At 38.7% G+C, this 27,743-nt stretch overlaps 1 protein-coding gene across 1 annotated transcript in view; it reads right to left on the bottom strand.

Annotated features, from left to right (window-relative positions):
- TRIO (trio Rho guanine nucleotide exchange factor) overlaps positions 1-27,743 on the bottom strand; it is a 167,382-nt gene that overhangs the window by 78,530 nt on the left and 61,109 nt on the right. The window contains exons 15-29 of the mRNA XM_088528145.1: positions 23,075-23,194; positions 21,367-21,558; positions 20,326-20,475; positions 18,912-19,026; positions 14,968-15,083; positions 12,316-12,438; positions 10,523-10,717; positions 10,283-10,398; positions 9,662-9,728; positions 8,792-8,901; positions 7,780-7,849; positions 7,276-7,365; positions 5,488-5,580; positions 4,077-4,188; positions 1,967-2,157 (exon numbers count right to left, since the gene is read on the bottom strand). Coding sequence (XP_088384271.1) covers positions 1,967-2,157; positions 4,077-4,188; positions 5,488-5,580; positions 7,276-7,365; positions 7,780-7,849; positions 8,792-8,901; positions 9,662-9,728; positions 10,283-10,398; positions 10,523-10,717; positions 12,316-12,438; positions 14,968-15,083; positions 18,912-19,026; positions 20,326-20,475; positions 21,367-21,558; positions 23,075-23,194 — 1,860 coding nt within the window. The remainder of the gene's footprint in view (positions 1-1,966; positions 2,158-4,076; positions 4,189-5,487; positions 5,581-7,275; positions 7,366-7,779; positions 7,850-8,791; positions 8,902-9,661; positions 9,729-10,282; positions 10,399-10,522; positions 10,718-12,315; positions 12,439-14,967; positions 15,084-18,911; positions 19,027-20,325; positions 20,476-21,366; positions 21,559-23,074; positions 23,195-27,743) is intronic.

The raw sequence follows: 27,743 nt of genomic DNA, 5'->3' as shown, positions 1-27,743 counted from the left end.
AAAAAACATGCAGCCCTTCTATTTCACCTCTTTTGCTAAAATGGATGCTCCTTCACTGAGACACTGTAAAGTTTATGAGGCATTTAAAGCTGACTCTTCGACTATTTTACCTGTGTTAAAAAGCTTATGTAACACTTAATCCAATATTACTTAATCCAATATTACAAGGTAATTTAAACAAAGTACCATATTTGCATGCAGCACTATAAAGTCTGAATGGGCCAGGCAGTATTACTATATTTTTATATTTTTTTATTACTATTTATTTTTAAAAATCTAGTAAATTTAGAAGCACCAGCATATTTGTGAGCATTACTAGTTTTACAGCTGGGGCAGGATATAGTAGAGGTCTATAAAATAATGAGCAGTGAACCAGACAAGTTGTTAACAATCTGCTTCAAAACAGCAACTGGTGGATATTAAGCAAAACTACTAGGAGCCATGTTGAAAAACAAACACCATAAAGTTGTTCTGTACCTAACATGTAACTGAACAATACAGCTTTTTGCCAAAGGACAATGTAAACACAAATTCATCTTTCTGAATGCATTTCAGATCGAGCTATAAGAATTGCTAAAGCAATTGACATTATGGGACATTTTGACAAGTTGGATACGAACACAATAAGGCATGCTTCTATTTTAAACACGAGGTACAATGTCAATTTTGAATATTTCCAGCCCTAAGTCTTAGAAAAATTGCTGCTCTTAGTTCCCATCAAAGGAGCTGACAGGAGGAGCCTACAGGACTGGCTTTTCAGCTCCCTCTCTTCTCCCATGTAAATGCCCTGGCAGCTGATGTTGCCCTCAGTAAACCAAAGTCTTCTGTTATTTCAAGCTTTTGGGGGCACACAACAAAACACGCACAGCTGTGCTACTTGCTAGCTATCTTGTATCAGGAAGGTCAACAATTGTTGAAATGAAGCAGCAGAATATGTCAGGAGGGAAAGCAAAGTAACACAGGAGAAAAACAAAGCAAAAACCAAAACATTAGTTTTGAACCAATCAGCTTTTTGAGTTTGAACAGAGATGGAAAGAGGGGAAGGAAAAGTGATAGGAAGTAAAGCAGGGGAAAAAAAAACCTTGGTATTTATATCACCTAGACTTATGTGAAATATCTTTATAAAGTCCATAGAAGAGTAAACTATTCTGAAGGATTATTCTAAAAAGGCAAGCTGTTCTTAATTGTCTATTAAAAACTCCTCTTGCTCTCAGTACACGTAGAGCTAGCCAAGAGAGCCACTCTTTTCACTTGGCTACCTAGATTTACAGAGCATGAATCCTGTTCTCTCACCCAAGTCGTACTACACTACAGCAGGGGGATTATGAATTGCAGGTTCACATTTTGGAAAGCATACACACTACAGATGGGGAATGCAAGACAGACTTGTTCTTAGCGAAAAAATGTTTCCTTCACATACTTTCAATAGACTATAAAAAAGTATTTTATTCACAAGGCATTACTGTGAGACTACTAATCTCAGTATACACGCTGCAATGAGCCCTTCCATAGCAAGGAGTGTAGCCTTTCCAGACCAGTATTTGCAGAATACTCACCAGAAGAGATCTTCAACCTGAAGATTACTGCAACAGCAATATAAACAAAGCAGCTGAAGCCAACCTTTCAACTCCTTCCACCCTTCTGCTTTACACAAATGAGTCTTAACAAACCAGCAATCGTATACATAACTAAAACAAAATCAGTCCAACCAATCTTGGTTTCCTCTAGTCATGATGCACCAAGATTGGTCTTCAGTAGCTATTTTCAGTCTACTCTGTCTCCTCAAAACCATAACAAAACATTAAGCTTTAAGATTCACAGTCTACAGTTTTTATTTATTTATTTTCGTAGTGCATTGAACAAGTTGTTCAGGTTCTTAATACATGCTTCAGTCATCCGAGCCTAGTCATTTAACCATCTAGACACAGTTTTCTAAATATGATGACTTGTACACTCCTATACTTACGAATAGTTTACTCTTGTAAATATATTTGCTCCTCCCGCTGGAGTCCTTCACTTCTTTACTGAAAACCAAGGACATTTCAAAAAGGAAAAGATGCCTCTCTCTGCCCTTTCGAATTAGAGTTTTGGGGTCCCACACTTGGAAGGACTCTTGAAGGATGAGCTCTCCCTGAGATTCTATATTTTCATCAAAGCCTAGAAAATTAAAAAGGAAAGGTTCATTATGAAAAGTTAATAATATAAGAAAATAAATAAAAGCTATGTTTTAAATTGGTTTCTTCATCAAATATAGCTTACAAAAAAAACGGGATTCAAAGGAAGGGATGGTACAAAACAAGACTTGATTTCAGCATAATGATCTACTACACTTAACTAACTCAAGTCCCTGTCTAAATTTAGAGATTCAACTGTTAAAGAAGTCTAACAACTCTTCTGGCAGTGTTTCACCAATAAGTGACAGATCTTCCTATGTCAGCATTTCGTCATTTTCATCACAGAATAAGTATTTTTTCTTACAAGGTTTCTGCTACTGTAGGAAGTGAGCAAGTACCAAGCAAACAGGCAGTAGATCAAGTTGTTCCAACATCAGTCAGCTCCCAAATGCCATTTCTTCTGGTGGCTCATCTTCCCTATCATGCATGTAATAAGCAAGCATCTGTGTTGCAGCAGGAGAGAGAAAGATGGCAGCTTGGAGCTCTTGCCATATGACCAGCCTGCAATTTAGTCATTCCAAGACTTCTCCACAGTGAACAAATACCACCTGGGTTATTTATCCTGACATATACCATAAGGCTCAAGTTTGAGAATACCAACAAGTTTACTTCTGTCCTAGTTGCACCATGTTCTCCCAGCTAAATACACAGCAGGAGAACAGAAACTAGTCTACCATATTTTTGAGCGGTATAAAAACAAGTTTTGAAGAGATATTGCTTGCCAATAGTCTCTGAACAGAACAGCACCAGCCTACTCAACAGAAAAAATCATACTGTTCTAAACAGGGCCATAGTATGGACAGCATCAGGAGCAAGTTTAACAGGATGTTCACTCAAAACCTCCCGAGCCAGAAGAAGGAAATGTGCTCAGCTTGCTATATTTGTCTAACATGGGATGACTCAACTATACACACATGATTTTTTGTAAAATCAACTTATGTAAAAGATTAGGATGTTCTCCAGAGTCACATTCCCAGGGTTAAAAGATTACTACCACTGCTGGTCAGCATTTATTCTAACACCATCTCCTGAACAGAGCATTTGGAAGCAATCCTGCAGACAGACCGACATCCCTATTGTTTAGGGTCACGGAACAGAGGTAATTTTGAGGGCTCGCCTGATTGAGAACCACATGTCAGAGAAAAAGTTTCACAGTAACTTGCACGATACTGAAAATTCTGTGTTGATCTATTTTGCTCAAGGAGGCACAGAGAAGGTAAAGGAATATTGACTGAAAACACCAACAAGTCTTCACTCAGAAACTGCAAGCTCAGGTGGCTATGCTTTCATCTCAAAGAACATGGCCAAAGAGGAAAAAATTATTACTAAGTAAACAATGGCACCATCATACACGATAATGTGCCAATTAAAAAGTGATTTTGGCAGAAAGTTGTTCTAAGCACATAGAAACAGTTTCATCCAACTTCAAGTGTCTGCCATGAACATGATTATACTGTTTTGGCTAAGATTCAGGCTAAATTGGCTTATGTTGCCATTTTACTGCCAGCAGATACATTTCATTTAAACCAGAAGTCTCTTATGGAACAGGCAGTAAACAGATGTGAAAATTATAAGAGTGCTGGAGACAATTATTTAACACATAAATCAGTAAAATTCACCTCTAATACATTTATGCTCCTCATATAAAAAAAGTTAAGGATACTTGGTTGGGAAGTGTAGCTGAAAGCATTATTTCTGACCATTTGCTTAAGCTTTAGGCCAGCACTGGAAAACAGTATTAGTCTGTATCTATTTCAAATGCTGCAGAGAGTCCTGCACATAAGGATACACAATATTAATGTCTTTTTTTTCAGATCTTTTCAACATATGGCAAACTAAAAAGTTACTAACACCAACTAGCATACAGCACGTGACTGAACTAAAAAGCAGATTGAATCCTACCTTCCAGCATGCTGAGGTGCATAGCGTCATTGGCTCGCTTTGGCACACTGAGCATCACCTCCAGGCCATCTTTAATCTCACCTTTACCTTCTTCACAGCATGTCAGCAGCTCCTGCAAAAGGCAAGCAGACATGAGCACCAGCTACTGTGTTTCCCGAGTAATAGAATGGACCACTTCTAGCAAGGAAAGGACCGTTTTTGACAGGCAAAATATATCTTGATCTTCTTGATTTTCCAGCTATACAGGAACATACTTCACATTCACCACTATCGACCCTTCAAGGGGCAGCCCAAGCTTCCACATATCCACTTTTGTAATTTGAACAAGATCACATGGAAAAAATTGTATTAAATGTGGTACCTTTCTGGCAAGCATGGACACAGCTAGTAGTGGCATATGCAGCGCTACAGGAAGGCCCAGAACAACCCCCATGCCAAATCATAAGGACAAGGGAAAGCAGGAGAGGACCAGAAGGACCCCCATGTCAATCCTTGCTTCACTGTACCAATGACCTGCTCTGTACTATTGCCTCTAAAAGGATCACATTGTGTCATTTCAAATATTCAGTGAGGTACTGCAGGTTTACACAGTTAAAAGCATCCTTCAGACAAAACTTCTATATACAAATAAGCACTAATTTATGGACAGAAGCTGTAAAATGGGATACTCTGAAACCTTGTAACAGAATTTAAGGAGATACAGTAAGTTTCAATTAAGAATGACAGGCTAATTTCTATGCAACTTGACCCAAAATGTCAAAACTTCATGGCAGTTGACAGCTAAAAAGCGGAAAGGTACTACAGCTATTGCTGCTTTTGTAGCAAGCTATTACAAAACAAGCAATGTCACCTAACATATATCTATATCTATATAGCTGAAGAACACTGCTGCTTATTCAACAGGACATCCATCTGTTGAGTAAAAGCTACAGGTTTCCAAAGACTTTACTAATTTTAACTACTTAAGCTACTCTTTACCTGATATTTTCATGCAACCTTACAAATAACAACTGTGTATGCAACAGCTTTACAGGCACTTGGAGATTTCTTTCAGTCTTCATGCCATAAACATAGTTACTGGATTGACAAATTTCCTGTAGAAACTATTACAAAATATGCCTGTCTATATGGCCATGAATTACGGTTTTTATTCTGGAAATGCAAATGATATTTTCTGTGTAAACATTTGTAGAGAGGTATCTTCTTGATTTACAGGAATCTGGACAAAAGTTGCTTATTTATGTCTCTTCATTTTCAGTGGTCTCCTAAGAAAATACCACAGCAATATCTGAGGCTGCCCAAGATGCTGTAGGCATGGTGCAGAGTAAAAAAAAGCCCTCTGGATTTCAGCACAAGCTTTTCCCACTTAAGAACAGTAGAATCAGATTAAAAACTTAGAATCAATGCTGACCTTTAAAAGAAGCTGGTATTTTGTTATCCTTTGAACAGGTTTGATAAGGTAGGAGGAGATCGAGTTGGCCAGTCCATGTCGTTGTTGTATCTCCTGCATGGAGGAAAAAAAAAAAAAATGAGGATTGTGAGCACCAACAACCACATAGAGCTTGTTCTGACCGCTGTATCATACACAGTAACTCCAGGATATTTTATGAAGAAGAAATAAAAAGAGACAGGGTGTCCAGGTATGCCAGACACAATAAGCAGTTATGTTTTGCATCTGCCTGCCCGCTTTGCACAAACAAAAGGCCATTTCTGTTTCCCAGAAAATGTTTCAAACCTACATCAAAATAGGTGCACTAGGGATAACAAACACGTCGCAACAGCACTTTGACTTCAAATCTCTATTTTTCCTGTTACTTCCATAGTAGAAAGTAAAACTAACTTGGGAGATTGCAGGGAAGAGCTAGGATTATTACATGAAGGCTGAGAAGGAGGTTTCCTGGCATTGCCTGCTTTGACTGCTAATACCTTGCCTGCTAACAGCCATCAGGAGCATTTTCTCCCCCAAATGCTGCTAGGGAGCCACGAGGGGGAGCACGAAGCATCATTTTCCAGCTGAAGGGAAAAGGTTCCCTGAACACTTCAAAGGCAAGCGGGACTGTTTAGAAACAGCAACAGCAAAAAAGGATGACCTTCACTAAAGAAGGAACATATAACTAGACTATAATTAGATGTACTAATAGCAGGTTTCCAGTACGGACTGTGTGCTGAACTTCAAGGCCAATGTTTGTAATTTATCACAATATTACTGTATTTTAATGTATTTTATTTATATATCTTTATATAACATTCTATTATGTTTTTGCTTAGGTTTTCTGCGTATTTTTGTCCTATCTGCCAAATTTTCTTTAAAATACCTGCTCTTCCTCAGGCAGTGAAAATTTAACAGGGGCTATATAGAAAGATTTTACCTTACAGCGCCAGAATCCTAGTCTCTTTAGTGAAAGATTTTGAAAATGACCATAATTCCTTCAGAGATTTTTTATTTATTAATGTTATCTCCTTCCCACTAATTATACAAACATTTCTGAAAAAAAGTCGATGGTATCACGACTGCACAGTTAATAGCTCAGCCAAGAAGGCGACTAGAAAAATCACTGCAAATGGGTCATGTGTCAACTATGTTCAACCAGTGCACCCTGGAAATGCACACGTGTCCTTCGCAATGGCCAAAATTCCTCAACTACAGCAATTCCAGAAAGACAGCTGCTGCATTTTAGTCCTTCCCTCAGTGGAATATTACATGCAGCCTAAATAACTTAGGGGCTGAATCAGCAGCGTGGTTGGATGAGCAGTTCTGAGCAATGCTGCTGAACTCAATTACTGCTACCTTCCACTGCAGTCTGAAGATGTTTCAATAACTTTGACCAAGATTTCCATCTTTATTGAATACGATGCAATCTAACCAAACCAAAACACTAAGATTTGCAGAATGTGCTTGGGAGAACTGAAGGTCATGCTGTGGCTACCAAAACCTGCCTGCAGTTCTGAGTGGGAAACCAGCTTAACTCCTGATGTGTGACATTGATTTTTTACATTTGACAGATTTATGAGACCAGTTGAGCAATATAAATATTATAAATTAAATGTGAGATATATGATCTATTTTCTTAAGCTGACACTAAACTGTAGCCTTGCTGCTCAGATATTCACATATTCCTAATAAGTTAGGCATTCAACTTTAAGTGTGTAGTTAAAATTGTAAAGACATACTTTTAAAACAGACACAAGAAGTACTTACATCAAAGTATGCTCCGGCATGTTCTAATATCAGCTGGGTAGAATCTGGCTTATTTTTACAGTAAGTAACATACATTTGAAACTTGTCTGCCTGCACAACAAAATGCAAAATTAAACAGGTTATCTTCTGTCTCAAGCATATCTTCTGTCTCAAGAGGCTATACTACACAGCATTCAAGCTGTCAACTGGAGAAAGTACATTAGGCAAGTAAGACTGAAAACAACAGGAACAGAAGCAAAACAGATTATGCACAGAAGCCAAGACTTAAAGACAAATACGCTGAACAACAACCTGAATGCAAATCATGCCAACTTCCAGAGCAAACAGACATTCACAGCTGATGGCAATAACTTATTTTTTCCAGCTAGATATAAACACATTTTAAAACAATTTTGAAGAATGGGGTACAGAAATATAAATTAAAAAAAGGACTTGACAGCAAGTCTCCGTCCCTTCATGCATCTCATCTCCCTTGTTACTTCTAAACATGTCTGAATTTATTACCCAAGTAACGAAGCAGTGCCCAACATCTTCTGGTAACTGTTCATATTTCTCCAGTTCTTTTAGGAATATGCTATGGGTAGAAAAGAAATAAACATTATAAGGCACACGAAATATTTTCATTACGGCAGCTGGCATTGATGTATTGTCTGGAAATAAAAATGGTTAGAAAACTTGCCGTAATTCATATCAACACCATGAGTTAATAGAAAAAAAGTAACTTGAATGGATGAGATCATGGAAAACCAAACCTAACCCAAAACGTAATTCAGTGCAAATTCTGAGGTGAAGATCAGAATATGTTCTACTGGGCTTATGCAGCAAACACCTAAGAGTGTAACTCTGACCAGTGCTGTTCCCATCAAGAGGCTTTCCTACTATTTCAGTTTCAGGAACAGCTTAGCTTTCACCTCTTTATGGGAAAAAGAAAGTACTTGCTTTTTGGATGCCAATGTTAACCAACATAAAGAACACAAAGGAATACAAAATTAGGTTCTAGGTGTGTTTCATTACTTAAGAAGAATAACCAAATATAAATGTCATTGAATTAATGAAAACTTCTGCATACTCTGCAGTGTACGTTCAGTGCAGTGCAATGTTCAGGCATCCTCTGAAGCTTCAAAGAACAAGGAAAAGGAGGGATAGTCAGGCTTTCCCCATCAGAAGTAAGGAATGATAGAAGGAATGACAGAACCCTGTTAAATTGCTGTTTGTGCTATTCTGTTGAATTAAGTGGTTTCCATCTCTTCAAGAAAACTGGAAAACTTGCAGAAATATTCCAAGGATCTAAATGATCTCTTAAAAGTTGAAAGAAGTCTGAGACTGAGAAGACAGTTTCTAGTGGTGTACCATCTGTCTGCAAAAAGCAACAATTCACACAACTCTGCCATCAAAAATCTAAAGGATTTCTTCTCAAAGTGCTCATTATTCATACGCACAGTATTTTCATTAGGAAATCCCTTAGGTCATAATTTGGGTATACCAGTAACATGGAAATAGGAGATAAGTCACTCACTTATTGTGGAACTCATAAATTTCCTGCATGTTTCCAAAGATAATGTGTTCTTTGTTTACAATACCAGGTGGAATCTCCTCCACTCCGCTTGTCATTTCCCACAGATATGTCTGCCCAGAACAAAAAAGATGCATGAAAAGCCATCACATTTCTGAACAGAAGCAGTTAGGTATTTTTAAGTACACATTCCTGGAGAGAGAAGCGGGAAGGATCATGCAACAATTTCTCCCTTTGTGACAGTGCTTATTGTGTTACATACACCTTGTGACACGTAGCTTTGACAGTATAATCCAAGTTCTAAAACTGATGACTTAACGTATTTGTTGAGACATCATCCTTTAAACTTGACAGTGTTCTTGACAACCTCTAATGCTTCAGGTTATTCTGCATCAAGGTCATGTCTGCAGTCTGGAGGTTCATGTTTTGTGCAATAGCTACTACTGAACATTACTTGCTTTGGTATAACAATTACTGGGCACTTTTCCATGGAACCTCTCTGAATTTCTATTCAAAAAGCCAGCCAGCAGCAGAACACGTGATACACATAAAAAGAGAATTAACACAAGCCCTTCTCTCTCACTAGCAAAGCGAATAAAGTATCCCCTCCTTTTTCCCCTCCCACCTCCAACACAAAAAAGAAAGCTTATGAATTGGGAAAACAGCATTCAAATACTGAAAATAAGTACTGACAAAATATATAGGATAACTTCTCAAGTGGCTGATGATTAATTGTACCATCTTAATAGCAGAAAGGCACTTAATATGATACCGTAGCCACAAAATGATCACATTTGCTTGTTAAAATTGGAAGAAAGTAGAAAGCAAAGGGAATCCTGTCTTCAAAGATTAGTGAAAAAAAAGAAAACTTACGTCCATGCATTCCCGGAGGTCTCTTACGTAAGCCTTTTCTGTCTGAATTAGCTCAGCCATAATGAACCTTAGATGACAACAGAAAGAATGATCAAACCTAAGTCTGCCAAAGCACCCTGAATGCATAATAATAAGAATACCCTTTTTTTTTTTTTGGTCAGTTTTAGCTTTTTTTACAATTGCAAGAAAAAAAATAATAGTCTAAGAACTTAAACAGAAAGAAAAAATGGGTGAGGAAAATATGAGGGATAATATTTCTCTATTATCAATCAGTGCAGAAAGACATGGGGAAGGAGATGGAAGTTTTTCAATCTGTTCAATTTGTTACACTTGTAAACTGCTGCCCTCCCTCCTACCCTTACCCTTTTATTTCACACGGTTTCCTGAAAGTCACATTAAAATAAGTCTAACACGACTTTGAAATTTTAAAATTCTGACTTGCTAGAACCAACTGTGACAATAAGCATGTGAATAAAATACTATAAAAAGCTACTAAATAACACTGCTTTCTTTTACCATTTATCCAATTTCTAAGCTCCCAGAAAACGCATGACAGTTGCTTCATTATCAAAACTGATTATGCATCCTCACTGATTACACAAAAATAAATAAATTCATTACTCTTTCCTGCGGGCAGATTTTCGTTTTTCCTCGTTAAGCTCATGAGCAGCATCGCGCAGTTTCACCTCTGAACCAGGGACGCTGGCTGGGATTATATCCAGCTGCAAGCTTTTGCTCTTTTTTTTTTTTTTTTTAAAGAAAAAAAGGAAAGAACTGATTAAGGAGGAAGACAGGAAAAAACAGCTCAATCAAATGCAAGTAAGTGTTGTCTGCCCAACGTCACAATTAAATTTCACTTACCGATTTATTCGAATCAGAAGAAATACCCAGAGCTTTCTCTAAAGAGGTTCTATATTTCTCCATGCGCAGAGAAAAGTCTCTGTACCTCTTATCCACTGCTGTGACACATTTTTTAATCTCTGTTGCATGAGCATGCCCTTTTTCACAAAAGCCATCAGCCAGCTGTATCAACAACTTCACCCTCTCTTTGGTTTGCTGCAAAAACAGGAAAATATTGAACACTTACTAGCTATACCTGTCATGAAAGGGATCATTTTGCTTAACCACCTACTACACACAGATGGAAAAGCTGTGAAAGGAGCTAGTTTCCTCCCCTCCCAAAACTCCTTTAAAATAGAAACTTTTTTTTTTTCCCCTAATAGAAACAGCACAGGATGAATACAACTTATTTGGGTTTTATTACTACATGACCAGAACAGGTTTCTTTTCTTTCAAAAGTGCACTTCACTTCCAACCCAGAGACTAAATCCTGGCAGACAAGCTTTTTAGAACATGGATGACTTCCTTGCATTAACACTAAGGGAGTTTAATCCCAGTGGGGTTATTTTGTTCATTACTCACAGAGCTGAGTACTGGGCCAGGCCACAGAGGCTCAAGCATCTACCCGCCTACCTGCAAGTGCATCAGTGAGGAGCTGAGAAGGGTGCATATGCTGTATTCAAAGGATTAAGACTACTTCTTTTATAACTCAGCATCTCTCTCTCTCTCTTATATAACGGTTGAGAGTAAAGCCTGCTACTGTCAGGACCCTTAATGACAGGGATTTAGGCAAAGCAGTCAAGAGAAAATTAGCAAGGTTTGTCCTTCCTTGTTTTTTATTCTCTCTCTTTTCTAGTGGCCTTTTCATTAGGGAATTCCCTGGTCAAGGGTAAGGCAGGGCCAGTGCATCCTCCCAGCAAGCACCGAAGCACAAAGGGAGCGGCACCAACAACATCCTTTCCAAAGGGGCACAAACGTCATCCCCTTGCTAACGCAGGAAACAGTGGGGCAGCCGTGTCCTGCATCCTGGAAGAAATCCAGGAGAGTAAAGGGCTGAAGCAAAACTCAGATGCAAGAAAATGTATGTTCACAAAGCAAACAGGGTCTCTGTTCCTTCTGGAGTCTCCTGTCTCTTCATCCAGGTGTCCATGTTTGACTCTACTCTCCAGGTCTTTTGTCTCCTGAGGCAGTCCTTTAGACGAATAAATACTTCTCCACTTTCTTAGGCTCCCCTATTTTTAATTATAACTGAGAGCCAAGAGCTGGAAACAGGTCACAGTTTCAAAGTAAAAAGCAAAGAGAGGGTTACTAGTTGCCTCTCATGTTTGGAAAACAATAAGGCTCACAAGGGGCATCTGCTTCTCTGAACAGGTCTCCATAGACATGGAAAAAAAATGCTGCTGCCATAGCTCAGAAAGCTACTGCAGAATCAGTTTAAATGAATAACCTAACAAGCAAAGCTTTAATTTTTCTATCTTCTAATGGTGAGTCATAATATATCTTGTCTTTTATAGCATAAATTATCATGCAGTAACCCACCGACCTGAGGATATAAAAACAGAAATCAAAGGACCTTCAGGGTGTGAGTGTATGTGCAGGTACCATTTTTCAAGCTCTCTCTCCACAATTCTGACATAAGAAATGAATGGCATACAAGGCCAATGAAGCTCTAGTAACATGGTCATTACCTTCTAAAATGTAATCTTTGTTTTATTCTGTTCCTAGTAGACATATGGATTAGAAACACAGTGCAATTAAACAAAGCTTGGCAGACATACTCATTTTTTCTGTATATTATTTTCTTTTTCTTTTACCTTTGCAGTGATCTGAAATTCTTCATGCTCTTTTAACAACTCTTGGGTGTGCTGGATACTGGAACCAGTGGAAGTATGGGTGGATAAATAAAACTCCCCATTGTCATGGATCCATTCCAGAGCCTAAATAAAGCAAGAAAGAAAGAAAAGTAAGAGACACATACCCTTGATACCCCCACAGCTTTACCAACAGAAAACAACTGAAATCAGTATTTCACAAGAAGATAGGCCACAGGTATGTTTTATTTTATTTCAGTAGTGGATATCCTACAATACCTCTAAAACATCAAATAGCTTGTAACTGAAATAATCCCCTTGGTCCACAAAGCCATGCTTCAAGGATTAAAGAAAAGGAACTAATACATGAACGTGAATACTTCAGGGAAGTCCACTACCAAAGGTGTCAAAGGTTTCATCAGACCTTCAAACACCTTGCTTAGAACTGTCTTCTTATGATGTGCCTTATGATGTGTCTTTTCTGTCTTCAGAGAATATAGACAGCACTAGCAAAATTCAATACTCCAACAGAAAAAAAGATGACTATTTGTAGAACCTGATTCTTCCATTTACATCCATCATTCGGAGTCTCCCCTTTTATCTACCACATAACCAAGAACAGGACAAGTTTTATCTTGTTAGATAGTATGTATTTATTTTTCAATAGCATAACCTTTACACTAACTAGAAAAGGTGGTTTCTGTATTATAATTTCATTGATAATAGAAGTTCATCAAGACTGTAACCAAGACTGATTCTCCTCCTTACCCTTAAGACTTGCTCTTGGCTGTCTGTAAGCAGGTAAAAGGCCTTCAAAATTCAACACTGAATGTGACTGCATGTGTGTTCAAAAATGTAAGTGCATTGAGGAAGCCATTTACCTGTTAACTACACTAGTGAAGCTGGAAGCCAAATGAGCTGCCTTGTCTCGCTTTGGGGAGGAAACCAACTCTTGAATTAGCAGCAAGAAGAGGGGCATCTGAACCAACCACTTGTATGGTTCACCATACCATGGACACCACCCTTGTCCTTCTGAAGTCAAACTTTCTTATCCATATCTGCCTTCTCTCACAAAAAGGGTATTGTTAGTATAAACGTGAACAAATTATAATTTGTTTTAATACTTACTATCTTAAACTTTTTAACTTAACCTTTTTTTGTGCACGTGTGTGTATTTATCATACACAACAGTAAACTTCCCTGCCCCCCTTTTCAACAGCTCTCTAGAACCACATGACAGAAAGAATTCATCTCAATATTAATTCCCACAGTCAGGCCAGCTGTTATTTTATGTGAGTATCACGACTGCATCTTAGAGACACGTATGACCATGCAAGAACTGAAGAAATCAATTTAGAGACCAGGTGAGCTCTTATACCTGAAATGTTTGATTAGTCTAGCATCATCTCACAAGCATTACATGATCCATTTTCATAACAGGACTTAGAGCTTCAAAAGCACAAAAAATAGGTACTTCCAACTTCCAAAAAAAAGGGAGAACTTTATTTCCATTTTCTGTCTAATCAGTGTGCAGACCCAATGCGGTTTGTGGTAACTGAACAGCAGGTTGCTGAAAAATGGGATTTACAATGCAAATGCTGACAGACCTTTATCTCTGGCAGTTTGACTGTTAGTCAGTAATCTCTGTACAAAAGCAAGTTGGTCATGTGTTTGACAGAGGCTGAAGTTAAGGTTATTCAAATGCTGTTTTTTTTTCTCCCCTTTTCTTTTAAAGAGGTATTCATCCTTAACTTCACTCCAGGATTTAACTTGCATCGCTTTTTTTTTATAAAGCCATGAAAGACAGACTTTTCTAGAACTGAAAACAGACTGCTACTGTGTAAGTTTTCTGTCTATATTTTTGGTCAGAAAAATATCAAATTAGCTTTGCGGCTTTTAAAGTTGTCTAACTGTATTTCGCACTCTGGGCGTTGCATCTGCAGAACAGGAACAGATAGTTTCCTTTCTTTGTCCTATATCCAGTTAAAAAAAAAAAAAAGAAGCTGCAGATCATTCCAGTTACTAATTCTGCCTTGGAATCCCCTACTGACTTTTACAGCTTGTGTTTTGATTTGTAAAGGTATTTTTTTGTAAATATATAGTTCCTTAACGGTTCTTTCCAGACTGACAAATTCAGCAAGCTACAAGGTGGATCCAAAACGTACAAAACATGAAACCAAGTGCACGCAGAATACAAAAACTTTCCCAGTCATTGTTGACTTTTTTTTCCTAGTTATTGTTGAACAAGTCATCCTACTGGACAGTTTTCTGGAACCACCAATCAACTTAACTAAAGGTTTTTTTCCAACCTCTGAGAAAATGCTGCTGCTTGTTATTTCCCTGGTCAAATTAGGTGTGCCTGTAAAAGTTAACAAGCATAACAATTTGTCAAGCACAAGCTTGCAGAAATTAAGACTAGCTGGTACTAGATCAAGCTGACAGAAGCAAAACACTACATTAAGTTACCAGCCAGTCTTAGCTGATACAGCAGATCTGTGCTCAAGGAAAAGCAAGTATGTTACCTTATTTTCTATTTTAATTGTTGACCTTTCAGACATTTGGAATATTGAAGTCAACAGCAAGTTTCTTATTTGAGACAAGACAGTCTGTCAAGTCTTGATCACAATGAAAAAAATGTTTACATACAACCCTCACCTGCTTGGCACTTCTTTCAAAGACAACATACTGTTGGCACTGATCAAGACGTCTTTTGCGCATGGTCCAATAATGCAGCACACGGTTCTCCCTCTGGAAGAGTTCATTCAAGATATCTGGAGAGAGGAAAAAAATTCAGAATTTACAGCTGCCAATTTTGAATTCACATATTAAAATCAGTAGAAGAAATTATGTTCTCCGTTACAGAATTTCTGAAGTACTATTTTTGTTTCTCATGTCCACAAAGTGCATAGTATTCCTTTTTTATCATTATTTATAACAATGTTGGTTAAAGACACTAGTGATGTAATTAAAGCTTATTACCAAAGCCTGTCATTTTTCATAAAGAGACTGTCATTGCTTAAGAAAAACAGCTGAAAATCTAATAAGACATATGGATGGCTCTTGACAGGGTTTGCTCAGGAAGAGAGTGCATGCACAAGTAATCAGAAAATGCTTAAAGACTCATGTCAATCATCATGAAAAGTAACTTAGCATCAGAATGGACCAGACCCTTATAAAGGATTTTTATAATTTAATACATACAGATAACCTTAGGCCACTACAATAGGAATCCAACTTAATCAGGCATCAGATGCATGGATACCAGAGTAATTAAAAAGCACACAAACTTACCAAGTTTGTTAAGTCCTCTTCAGAAAAAAAAAATGAAAACAATAACAATCTACTTAAGTAAAATGACTTGTTCAAATGTGATAGTGCTCATTAAACCAACCTTGACAGAGTTTCCAGGTAATTGTACAACTTAGATACAGGTCACTACAAGTCTATAATTTGCTATTCCATTCCTGAGTATCAGAAACTCTCTGCCATTAAAAAGACACATCCAAATTCCATAGCTAATCTGCAGTTCCACATGTCTGGCTACAGAATCCTCCCTGACGGCAAAGACGTTTTGCGTAGAACATGCAGACGTTTTTATGTGTCTTAGTATTTCTTTTTCCCCCATCTTTCTTCCTGCAAATAAAACATAGCAGTTTCTTGTAAAGCTTGCTTTACCCACTGTTCCTTTTGGGGCAGCAGCTCTACAGGGGCTACTTGCTACTGCAAAGTCAGAATACAAGCTGAAATAAGAAAAAGGGAAAACTTGATGTCTCTGTCAGGTAATTCTGTACAAAGATCCAATGATCCACCACCTTGGGGTGGCCCTATCATTTGGAAGAAACAGAAGACATCATAAATGAAGATCACTCAAAATAATCCTCTACCTGCTTTCTACTTACACTCACAACTGGGTATTTTCCATGACTATGGATGGAGAGTCTCCAGGTCAGACCTCCTAACATCTTTGTACTCCCTTGCCCTGTTTTGCTGTCCACTAGGCTTTTTCTTAAAAAATAAGCAAATAAATAAATAGAGCTAAGCAACTGCAAGCAATGGTTTGCCAGACAACAAGCTCATATAAGGGAGCCTGTGGGGAAAAGGATCTCTCCTCCTGTCTCTGCTTTGGGACCAATTAAAACTACACGCTGCAGCCTCCCTGAGGGTTATGAAGCCTGGCTGCATTGCCCTCAATCTCCTTTTGCTAGGAAATATGATATTCCCAGCTGACACGAGGTGTTGAGATCACCCAGAATTTGCTTTGGTTGGAAGCTGGTAGCTGCAGCCCATGTTCTCCTCCTGCTGGGCAGACTACCCTCAATCATGCCTCGCCTCATCTGTCCCTCAGCCAAGACCATGAGCTTATCTGCTCTAAGCAACAGGCTCTCACCTGCTTTCTTAGTGTAATTTCTGTCTCAGGCCACCTCCAAAAGCCTTGCTCTGAATATATGCCAGATTTCTGGGGGGCAATCTTTACATAATGCAATACATCCGACTGGACATCACCCAAAAACAGACATGTTGATGATGACGCAAGGGAACTCGTTGCGACACGGCAAGGTGAACGCCACTAACTGGCCCCGCGCCGCCCGCCCTGCACGCGGCACAGATGGCACAGCCAGAGAGAGACATTTGGCTGAGCGCTGCTAGAGCCATGGCCGTGAATTCTGTGGGCTGACAAGGAACAGAAATAATACCCTATAAATCCCCTAGGAAACTGCACAGGATCAATATTTGGTCTCTGGTTCGGATCAACAGCTTATTTGAAGCCTTCAAAACTGCATTCTTATTTTCTTCTATTCCAGCATTAGATAGGACACAAAATTGTTCCCTAAACTTTCCAGTTATTCTCCAGGTTCTAACACCTGAAAGTGGTCCGAGCCTGCCTTTATGCACCCAGGGCCCTGTATCAGCCTGTCCTAATCTGCAGCTGTAAATAAAGATCAAGTATAGCAATGAATTAATATTTTAAAAGGTGTAGGAATTTCGCAGAAATTCAAGGGTTATTCCATTTTTTTTTAAGTGTTCAGTTTAAAAGGGAGTTTAGTCAGACTAGATGCTGAGCACAGTCTAACAGACATTGCTTCAACCATAATGAAATAAGCACTGTTTTATTATCCCATCTATTTAGAAAAGAGATTTAGAAACAGATCTTCTTACAAGTTTATCTGAAAAGACAAATCAGAACTTTTAAACCATCTGGTCAGCTAACACCATACAATTAAGACTGAAAAGTGTCCTCACTAGTTTTAATATGACTTATCTTTAACTCTTAGAAACACACATTATACTAGCTTATATAAAGTGAGAACCTGTGTTAGAGCAGGTAGCCTTTTATATTTCTCTCCCCTTCCTGCTTGTTTTTTTCACTGCCTCACCCCTTTTTGTTTTCTTGGACAGTAAACAGTCTTTACGTACATCTTAAACATGTATTACCTGTCCAGGCATTCAAATGCTCCCAGAATGCACGCAGTACTATGGCTATAATACACAGTTACGGATCTTTGGAGGTCACCTAATTAACCTCCTGCTCAGAATAAGAGCACCTTCAAAGCTGGATCAAGTTGCTCAGGACTTGTTCAATTGAGTCATAAAAGCTTCCAAGGAGAGAGATTTCTCCATCTCTGAGCAACTAGTTCTAGTCAGCACTTTCTCACTTTGACTGTGAGCATTTTTTTTGTTACATCTATTCAGAATTTTATTGGTGCAAATCTCTCCTCTGCTTCCACTATGAATTTTCTCAGTGTGGCTTCATCCCCTCCATAACGCCCCTTTGGACCGAAGCAATTATTTAGACTTAATTAGACTTAGACTAAAATAGAGCCTGTACCTGCAACTGAACACTCAGGCCATGCTTCAAAACATGTCAAAGCAGATATATGACTGGCAAATAAGCGATTAAAATGTAGCATTTATATCTTTCAGATCTTAATTCTGTCTGCTTCATGCATCAGTCATGTGCATCCTATTAACTTGTCAATTTTCTCACTTTTTACCTGCAAGCCCTAGAGATTTCTTTCCCTACTCCATTCCCCATGGCACAGGTTGTACCTTAAAGCTGCACTGAATTAATCTCAGCAAAAGCCAACCCCATGTAATGTGTCTTTCCCGTGGCATCTCAGGTAATGTATATTTACCCATCTAATTGAAACATGATGCCAGTTACCCCACAGTGATTCAGCCATACCATCGTTCAAAGATTATCCTGTGCTACCCTGGCGCTCCAAAAGCGCTCGCAGAGGCACCATACTGATATCAAACTGAGTAAGCAGAGTGACCAGCTCCCATTTGGCTTCAGAACAAACATTATCACACAGAAATTTACAGTTTCATTCTATGAACAAGAGCAGTACATTTGAGGCTCAAGTTGAAAGATTATGGGTAGAAAAGAGATAAATATTTAGAGCAACTTCATTTGGGTTTAAGAAAATTTGATGATTGACAGCTCCTTTGAAGTGTGAGAGCAATTTTAATTATCTCCTGTTAAGCCTGACAGAGCTGTTTCCACTTGGGCAGGCCTTCACTGTCCCATCATCACACATGCTGCAGCACATGACGATCACATTCTTTGGAGGAACAAAAGACCAAAAAAATACCCTTACTTTTCACTTGTTGTTCAGGCGCTTTGATGTGCGTCACCATCCCTGGCATGTTTACGCTGTTCCTGTGCAGGTATTTCAGGAAGACATCAGCATTCCTCCGAGCCAGAGTGCAAGCCTAAAGAGTCAGCAGTATTACATGCATTGAAGATGCACACATCTACCTTCAGAAAGGATGAAGGCCCTTCAGATACTTCCTACTCTCTTATATTTTTTTGAAAGTGTTGCTTATTAAATCCTTTTCTGAATAAGCCAAATAAACCAAAAAGAAAAAGCAACAACAACAAAAAAATTAGAGAAGTTTTTTTTGTGTATGTGCCACAAACTTATTTATTGCGTAAACCAAGTGCACGTGCTTATATAAATCACCAGGATACTATAAAACATCCACCTCTACTTTAAACAAAAGATAATGCTTTGCTGAAGCAAAACCAGAAGTTCCACAATATTACAACATGCCCTTTAAAGGCCTTGAAAACTTTCAGAGTTGTATCACCAAGGCTCAGCTATGTTCTTCATCTTCATAACCCTCAACTACTGTATATGAGCTAGCTGCCTTATTGTTGATGAAATACTCCTTTAAAAGGTTAAATAGAGGTAGCAGGGTTCGGTCCAGTAACAAAGACACCAAGACAATCATTTGTCAATTGTTTTAACACATAGATTGGAAATTCACACACCAGCAACCGAAAGATCTATTTGACAGTGCACCTAGAGCTATGCTAATACCTTTCTGAATGTTCTCATCTGCGCACCGAGAACAAAAAGGCTTTAAATAAAACTAAATTATATACTGTGAAGGCTTTCAAGGTGATGTCAGGACAAGTCTTTGGTTATAAGATTGGTTACACTGCTTTGCAAGCCCCCACTTCACTTTTAATCAGGATGATCAATAACCCACTTCCCTGCGAAGTTAGCTGGAATGAAAACCTCTCATTTATCTGCAGACTGCTACCCAAATCCAGCTACTCCCAGACACTTGCCTAACACTTGCCTCCTTTTGTATTCTGCAGCAGTCCGAGCACCTCTAAGAGCTGCTCTGATGCATGGGCAGCCGTGGCACTATGGGGCTGTCACTCTTTTCCCAAAGCAGCCGCTTTCAGGCGTTCCTTGGAATGACAGTGGCTCAAAGCAGTGATTGCCATCTCTGCTTCCGTCACAGTGGGAAACCTGCTATCTATTGAAGTTCAACAGGAAGTATATTTATAAAACTGGCTATGATTTTATGCACTTGGCAATATTCTCCTAATCACTGTCAGAAGCCGTTAACTTGCTGCTTCCTGCATCTTTGCAGCTCAGGACATTTGCGAGCTTTTGAACGGGTCTTGGGTTGCTGCTTTCCACACGCATTTCAATGCTGTGAGAGGGAGTGTTTAACTGCATGTTTCCCAAGACATAGCAGAGCACAAAGCCCTACCTTTAGGAATGCCTCCTTCTGCTCCAGGTGTTTGCTTATCATGGGGGTGACATGGTCTGTCTCAGAGTTGGGACCCAGCTTGTCAGCTCCCCCGCACCAGTCTTCTTCTCGCTTATATTCCTGCTCCAGACTTTCCAGCACGCTGCACACCTAGTGGGCACAAGGAGCCCAACACAGGTTTCCAGTGAAATTCAGCATCACAAAATTCAAGAGCAGATAATGATTCAAGACAGAAAAAATGAAAACTTATCTACCTCAATATATACTTTAGGTTCTGATGTGCTTTGATCAGGACCTGTGGGAAGGTTAACTAACTTGGGTGGTAGGTTTAAAAGCACTGGCACATTCAACAGGGTTTGCTTAGAGCTGCCTCCTAAAGTTGCTTGTAGCTCACTTGTCTAACTGCACAGTTCAGGATGGACTTCAGATATGATTGTAAAGGGAGCTGCCTTGTCAACCTTCCCCATAACTGTTCTGCCAAGTCCAGTGAAGTTGATTTTTCTGACTTGCGTGAAAGTAAATATATGAGTATTAACCATATGAAGGACTTGAATTAAAGCCTCTGTTATTGTAACTTGCTACTGTGAAATTCTTTGATAAAAGCAGAAATTCATCCTAGTATCTTGTACAGCATTTCATCTCAGTGTTTTCCAAGTCTACTTCTCAATCAAAAATAAGAATATGAACAATAATCAAGGGAAGAGAGATAAAAGACAAACAAGGATTCAAGTTTTCACCAGTAAACACTGTATTTTATAAGCATTTTGGTAACCTATCTTATTTGATTTTTGCTAACTGAAGTAGCCACAGTCAGCCCAATTACACTGGTGTAATTTTACTACTACTTATTTAAAAATGCATGGTTTCTGATTCAAAGGCAGCTGGGAAGATTTGCTTTTTGTACATTTTGTGTTCTGTAACAACACGCCTTTTCAAAGAATAAATCTAACCAAGATTCTAATCAACTCTACTTTTGGTTGCTGTTTTTATCCCACACACAGAGGAGCTACCTGTGACGCAGGTCATACAGCACTTTGGTACCTGCTCAGAAGTTTTATAGAAGGCCACGGAGGCATTCACAAGCTTGAGGCGGTCCTCCATCTTGAGCATGAGTTGCTGCCAGTGAGAAGCAACCTTCTCTGCACATTCCCTGATCATATCCATGTCGTAATGATTAGCCTGCAACATTGCCTCTGCCTTCTGCTGAACCTGCAGGGCACTCTGGTGTGTTTTCTGACAAGAGATCAAAATTTAGGAGTTCAATTGATTATTTAAGTTTATTTCCTTGAATACCTCAAAGGGTCACATTTCCGACATCAATACTGACACTTCAGTTACACACACACACACACACAGACACACACACACAAAATTACTGCATAATACTAGTCACTGCCTGACTTTACTACTCAAACACAGAGTAAATAAATCTAGGGAAAATGTATGAAATCAACAAGCAGCATTCTACAAGCACTAAGGCACACATGGCATACCCAGGTCGCAGCAAGAACCTTTTTATAATTATGGGTTCTAGGCTGATCATTTTCCATGCTGTATCTTTTTTAGCTTGATTGCTATTATTTTCATCACGGGTTTACTGCAGTCCATTGCACATTAGTACTGAGCAAATGAAGGTGCAGACATGCATGATAGTATAAAACACAACTGTCCATTCATTATAAAGAATTTTTAACTTTAGTTTTCTATCTCTGCATGTAAGTACATATATGCATATATACTTGCCTCAAACCTGGAAGCCCTAACTGTAATAAGTGTGATTATGTCTGAGTACAAAATGACCCAGAAAACGTAGAGTTTAAGTTTCATAATCATTTCTCCATAAATGGACAAATGCCTAGAGCTCCTTTTTTTTTTTTTTTTTATACCAAAGAATTACCAGAGCTCTCAGGAGCGAGGACACATATAATGCAAACTGTAAAATAACAGAGTGAGGAAACCCAACTCTCCAAAGTGGCAGAATTTGCAAGAGAGGGCACATCTGAAAATATATTTATTTCAAAGAATCAAAACACTTCAATCTTTCAGCAAAAAGTAAGGTCGTAAAACATTTCTATATATATAATCAATATAATCGTAAGTGCCTTCATAATCTATATAAATTTTATGTAAATACTATATAATGGTAATACTGCATTCCAGTTAATCTTAAGATCTCTTTCCAATTTTGGCATGGAGATTATGAACTTAAAACATTTAATTTGACATTCGACATTCAATTTCAGTAAAACCTACTGTCCCCCCTGCTCCAAAATTAAGATGTTGAAAGAATATAAGAGAGTACACTCAACAGCTGCTGCTGTTCTGAACACTCACTTTTTCAATTAACTTTATGCTCTTTTGTTCTAACAACAAATGGAAATACCATTTTAAGTTAAATTGCAGTGAAGAGACTTGTTTATGTTATCTTTTTTCATTCCTACCAATCAGAAAATGGCTATCACTTCACAAAGTTGGAAAAAGGTACTGAGAACATGCATTCATCTAGAGTTGCTGTTCCAAAATGAAAAAAGTACAAAATCCTACCTTCTCAACAAATATTTTCATCCCCTTGCCTTCAGATATTTCAATAACTTTTCCTAAGCACACAAAATAGCATGTTCCTACCCCAACAGTATAAAAAGATGCAGAAAATATGCATCTCCTTACTACAATATCTTTATCTTTTTACAGGTATCAAGAACTGTACTACAAGATTCCTTGAAAACATTCAGTGAAATGGTATCTTTACCTCTATTGCATGCTGGAATTGCTCGTGTTCCCTCTGCAACTGTTCTGCCTCCTGCAGAGAACTAGCGGTGATCAGCCCAGCATTCAACATTGACTCTCCATTTCGGATCCAGCCTAAAACCTATAACGAAAGCGAAGACCATGAAGTAGACAACCACATTGCCAACCAGGAAGAAAATCAGCACTGCTAGGAACAAAAATGTTTAAGGGTCATATGTGATACTGAAATTAATGACTAAATCATTTATAATGGCTTATACATTCAATGAGACATAGCAAATTACACTTTCACTATAATTAAGTGCTTATTTCACTCCTGTCTTTCAATCACCTATTAAATATTTGTGGTTTCAGCCACATTGGAACAAGAACACAACCACACTGGAACAAGATTGTGTTTCTGAATGCCACTTAAGTCACCTGGAAAACATCAACAAGTTACAAGCCATACTTGCTAAAGAGCTAGTGTCAGTTATACGAATTGAGGGCATGCAGCTTTGCCAAAAAAAAAAAAAAAACACGAACAATTCTGAATATTCATGTTGAGAAAAATGTGACCACTGACTGTTTTCTAGTTTAAAAATGTTTTCAGGATGTGCCTTGGCTCATCCAGCAAAGCCACAAGAACCACATGATGGGAAAGAGCCTTGAGGCAACATCAGGTACCTCAGGATCCCTCCCAACAGATCTCTGCACCTTGCTTGATGCACTAACTCCCATGATGAGATGTCCCACACCACCACAGACATTTTTAATCACCATAAGCTTTTTCGCTAACGTTAAACTTTCAAATCTCCTTCGCTTCAATTTAGCTTCATTCACTTTCTCCTGTCCCGCTCCTCCCCATGAATCACCTGTCCTCCCTCTTAGTACCAGCTACTGTATGTATCTTTTTGTTTTCTCCACCTCAAGCACACTACTATATTGCCTCCTCCAGTGTCTTCACTTATTGACACCAGCCTGGTCAACCTTCCCCAGGTGAACTTCAGACCCTCTTTTTTTGCACTGCTGTCTCAGAAACATTCTCCATCCGAATCCATTGCTTCGGTCAAGACCTATCAAATATTGAGCAAGGTTGGTCATGATTTCATGGAAGATGTGCCTGTTCATGAATACTAACATAGGGTTTGCCTTCATTCAAAACACTAACATAGTGTTTGTCTTCATTTGAAAAAAATTAGTTGATCTTCAAATTTAAAAGCACTATCTCTATCGTATCATACGGGTTTTTGTTTTGACTAAAAACATGAACCTGTATCGAAATCCAGAACAGACTGCTACAGAATCCCTTTGAAATGTGCTTTCCATTTCAGTGAGTCACTAATTACTTCTTTTTATTGAATATGGTTTCCAGCAAGTCATCATTCATACTCACATGCTCTTATAGGCCATTCCCGTAGCAAGCTAAGGACAGGTAGACTCGATTATTTTGAAAGCTTTAACAAAAGGAAGTTCTCTGACATCTCCTTTTTCATCTCTATCCAGATTATCTGCAGGATTCGCCAGGGAAAGTCATGCTTAACTCATCCATGTTGGCCTTTTGTCCTCTCCTTGTCATTGATTAAGTTTAAAAATCTTTTTTTTTTTTCCTATTTTTTCCCTGGAAATTACGTTAAAATATAATCCTTTCCATAGGCTAGTCCGTTCAACTTTTGAGAAGTGCATGTTGAGTTCCAGTCCTCCAGATCTCATCTAACTACCGAATTAGACAAAAAAAAACCCACTAATTCCTATGATGCCATTTCAGGTATCATTGTAGGCATGCTGGGGAAATTTGTTTGGGCCAAGTTGATTAGAAAATAACCAGTTTAAATGAAACTTTTCTGATCTTGTCCTGCATATTGATTTTTAACATTTAACTTAACAACTGCCTGTGTTTAGTTTAACATTTAATTACAGGCACACTAACTAGGTATATTAACTGCCAAATAACAGTTTAACACTAAATACATAATCTGGCGACTCACCTAGAACACTACTATTAAGAGCACTGCTCAAGATACTAACTAGATTAATCAGGATACCCATGGCCATAATCGTAGATAGAAAACAGGGAGGGGGAAAAAAGGGAGAGGACCTATTAATGGCCAAATCCTTAACATGAAAAACAAGTATGGTCTACTTCCAAACCATGTTCTAATGTATCTTTATCAGCTTGAAGAAGCTGAGGTCTACCCATCTTTGTGCAAGATCTGTTCCCACAAATTTGCATCTCAGGCTCATCTTTTGTGTGATATGCTTTCCAGATAGCAATATAGTTGTACTAGTAACACACTTTCCAATTCTGCCTGCACAATTAATTGTTAACAAGACTTGCTTTTTTCCCCCCACCCGTCAATGATAGTGTGTACTTGAATTCCTCTATAAAAGATCTGCAAGTTCACAGAAAAGAATAAACCCACAGTGTAGAGATCGGGCATGAGCTCTCACAGGTGCTCTCTCCTTGGCATGGCATCCCAGCACACAGTTAGGATCCTCTGGCACAGGACTTGCTACTTCTAGCACCCTGATTTGTCCTCCTGCCAGTCCCACACACGGGTGGGCAACAGCGCAGAAGTAAAGCTGCAGGTATTCACAGGATGAAAAGTTGCCAGTAGCACTTTCCCCTGCCCTAGACTTCTACTCAAGGCCTATGGGGAAATGTATGCGATAGTAAATAGCAAACCCACTTTTTTGGTTGGTTGGATGCTTTTTTTTTTTTTTTCCCTCCTCTTTTCTTTTTTTTCCTCCTTCTTCCCAATACTGGGCCTTTCTGGCATTCCTTGACATGTTCCCATCACCTCTGAGTTTGAGGACTGCACGCTCCATTCTTCTGATCTCCTTTTCTGCATTTAGCAGACTAAGAAGCATCAGAAAAACTATGGAAATGAAGCTGACAGCTTGGCACACTTTAAAGAATCAAGCAGGTAGTTAAACAGCTAAATACTTGATTTAAGTTTAGTTGCCTGGAATTTTTTTTCCACTTTAACTAAACATGTTTGCAAGGCAATGTCTGCTTTGGCCTGCTGTTCTAGCTACCTTTCTGTACCCATCTGTCACCTTATGGAGTGCCAGGATGCTCCTCCCGAGCATCGGGCAGCTATTTCAGGAGAATGAGAGCTCACGCACTGGTTTATGTTTGCACTAAGAGAGCCGTGTGTGGAAACCAAAGGCAATTCTGAACATGTACCTTCAGGAGCATCTTGAATATATTCCTGTATGGATAAATACATCCAAAACCACACACATCACGACCAGACCAGCAGACACTATTGCACTGCAAATGTTTAAGTAGTGCAGTAAAATCTGTGCTTTTTGGAACCTGGTAGAGATTCTGAACCTGCAGATGCTCCATGTTAAGGATTCATCCTACAAAATGAACATGAGAGAGCAATTGCAGCAGTAAATAATCCATCAGCTACATATTCTAGATTCATTCAGTGCCCAAGAAAAGGTTTACCTGGCAAACCTGCAGCCGGAGTTCTGGATGAGTCAGCGGTTTTCTTATCTAAATCTCTGTCTTTATCTAAATACTTCATATTACTACAGATTACACATGCAGCTATTTGTACATATCAAGTATGAAAATACAGGAATGTAAGTTGTAACAGGAAAAAAAACATCAAAATAAAAGAAACACAGCATAAATGGAAAGCTTGTTAAAAATCTTTAAATGGAGACAGTAAATGGGATCATCTACATAATAATATGCTTACATCCAGTTCATCGACAATAAATCTGGTAGGAAATCACAGCAAATGAAGTGGAAACCATGTGTTCACTGCTTCAGGCAACAAAATACAAATAAAACGGCCTGGAGAGGAGGCTTACTGTGTCATTTTACTCTCGAGTAATGCACCTGTTAAACTCTGAAACTTTCCCAGTTCGGAGGAAACAGCAAAGGATCATACTTCCTGGTATTTAACAAATCAAAACAAATATGGGTTTCTGAAAAAGCAACTGAAATGAGAGAATTAAAATTTACTAGCCCTAAACATTCCAAAACGGGATGGAAAGCCCAATGAGACGACATAGCATTCAACTTCAGTTCCACTCAATTTTTAGATCTTCCAATTTGGAAAGCACTACAGGTCCATTTTTTACAATAAAAACCTGGAGAAGCAGTCTGTAATATGAGTATGTTGTTAGCTAGCTGTTTGTGTAAATTTATTTGAAAATTTACCTCTAAAGCACAAACAGGTGGCATGACATTAAGAGTAACATAAAACCCAGGGCACAGGGATGTCTTTTTGGAAGACAAAATAGAAGGCATTTTTCTCCTAAATCTCAGTCTAAGAATAAGAAACGGCGACTGCAATTGATATCTTCCTGATAAGGAGGACACATTTCTTGCAGTGTCTTTTTTTCTAACCTAAATCTGAGTTTCAGTTCAGGCTAGTAATGGTTCAGACAAGTTACAAAGACCTTACATGAAAGAATGAATGAATGAATGAATCTTCCAGCCACATATCACGAGTGACAAGGATAGAATCATAGAATCATAGAATCATAGAATGCTTAGGGTTGGAAGGGACCTCTAGAGATCATCTAGTCCAACCCCCCTGCACACTCAGGGTCACCTAGAGCACGTGGCACAGGACTGCGTCCAAGTGGGTTTTGAAGATCTCCAGAGAAGGAGACTCTACAACCTCTCTGGGCAGCCTGTTCCAGTGCTCTGTCACCCTCACTGT

The sequence above is a fragment of the Tinamus guttatus genome, unplaced genomic scaffold, assembly GCF_059628265.1.
Source record: "Tinamus guttatus ecotype Peru unplaced genomic scaffold, ASM5962826v1 Tinamus_guttatus_pri_ptg000302l, whole genome shotgun sequence".
In the NCBI taxonomy this organism is placed as follows: Eukaryota; Metazoa; Chordata; class Aves; order Tinamiformes; family Tinamidae; genus Tinamus; species Tinamus guttatus.
This window is presented reverse-complemented; position numbering and strand designations above follow the sequence as displayed.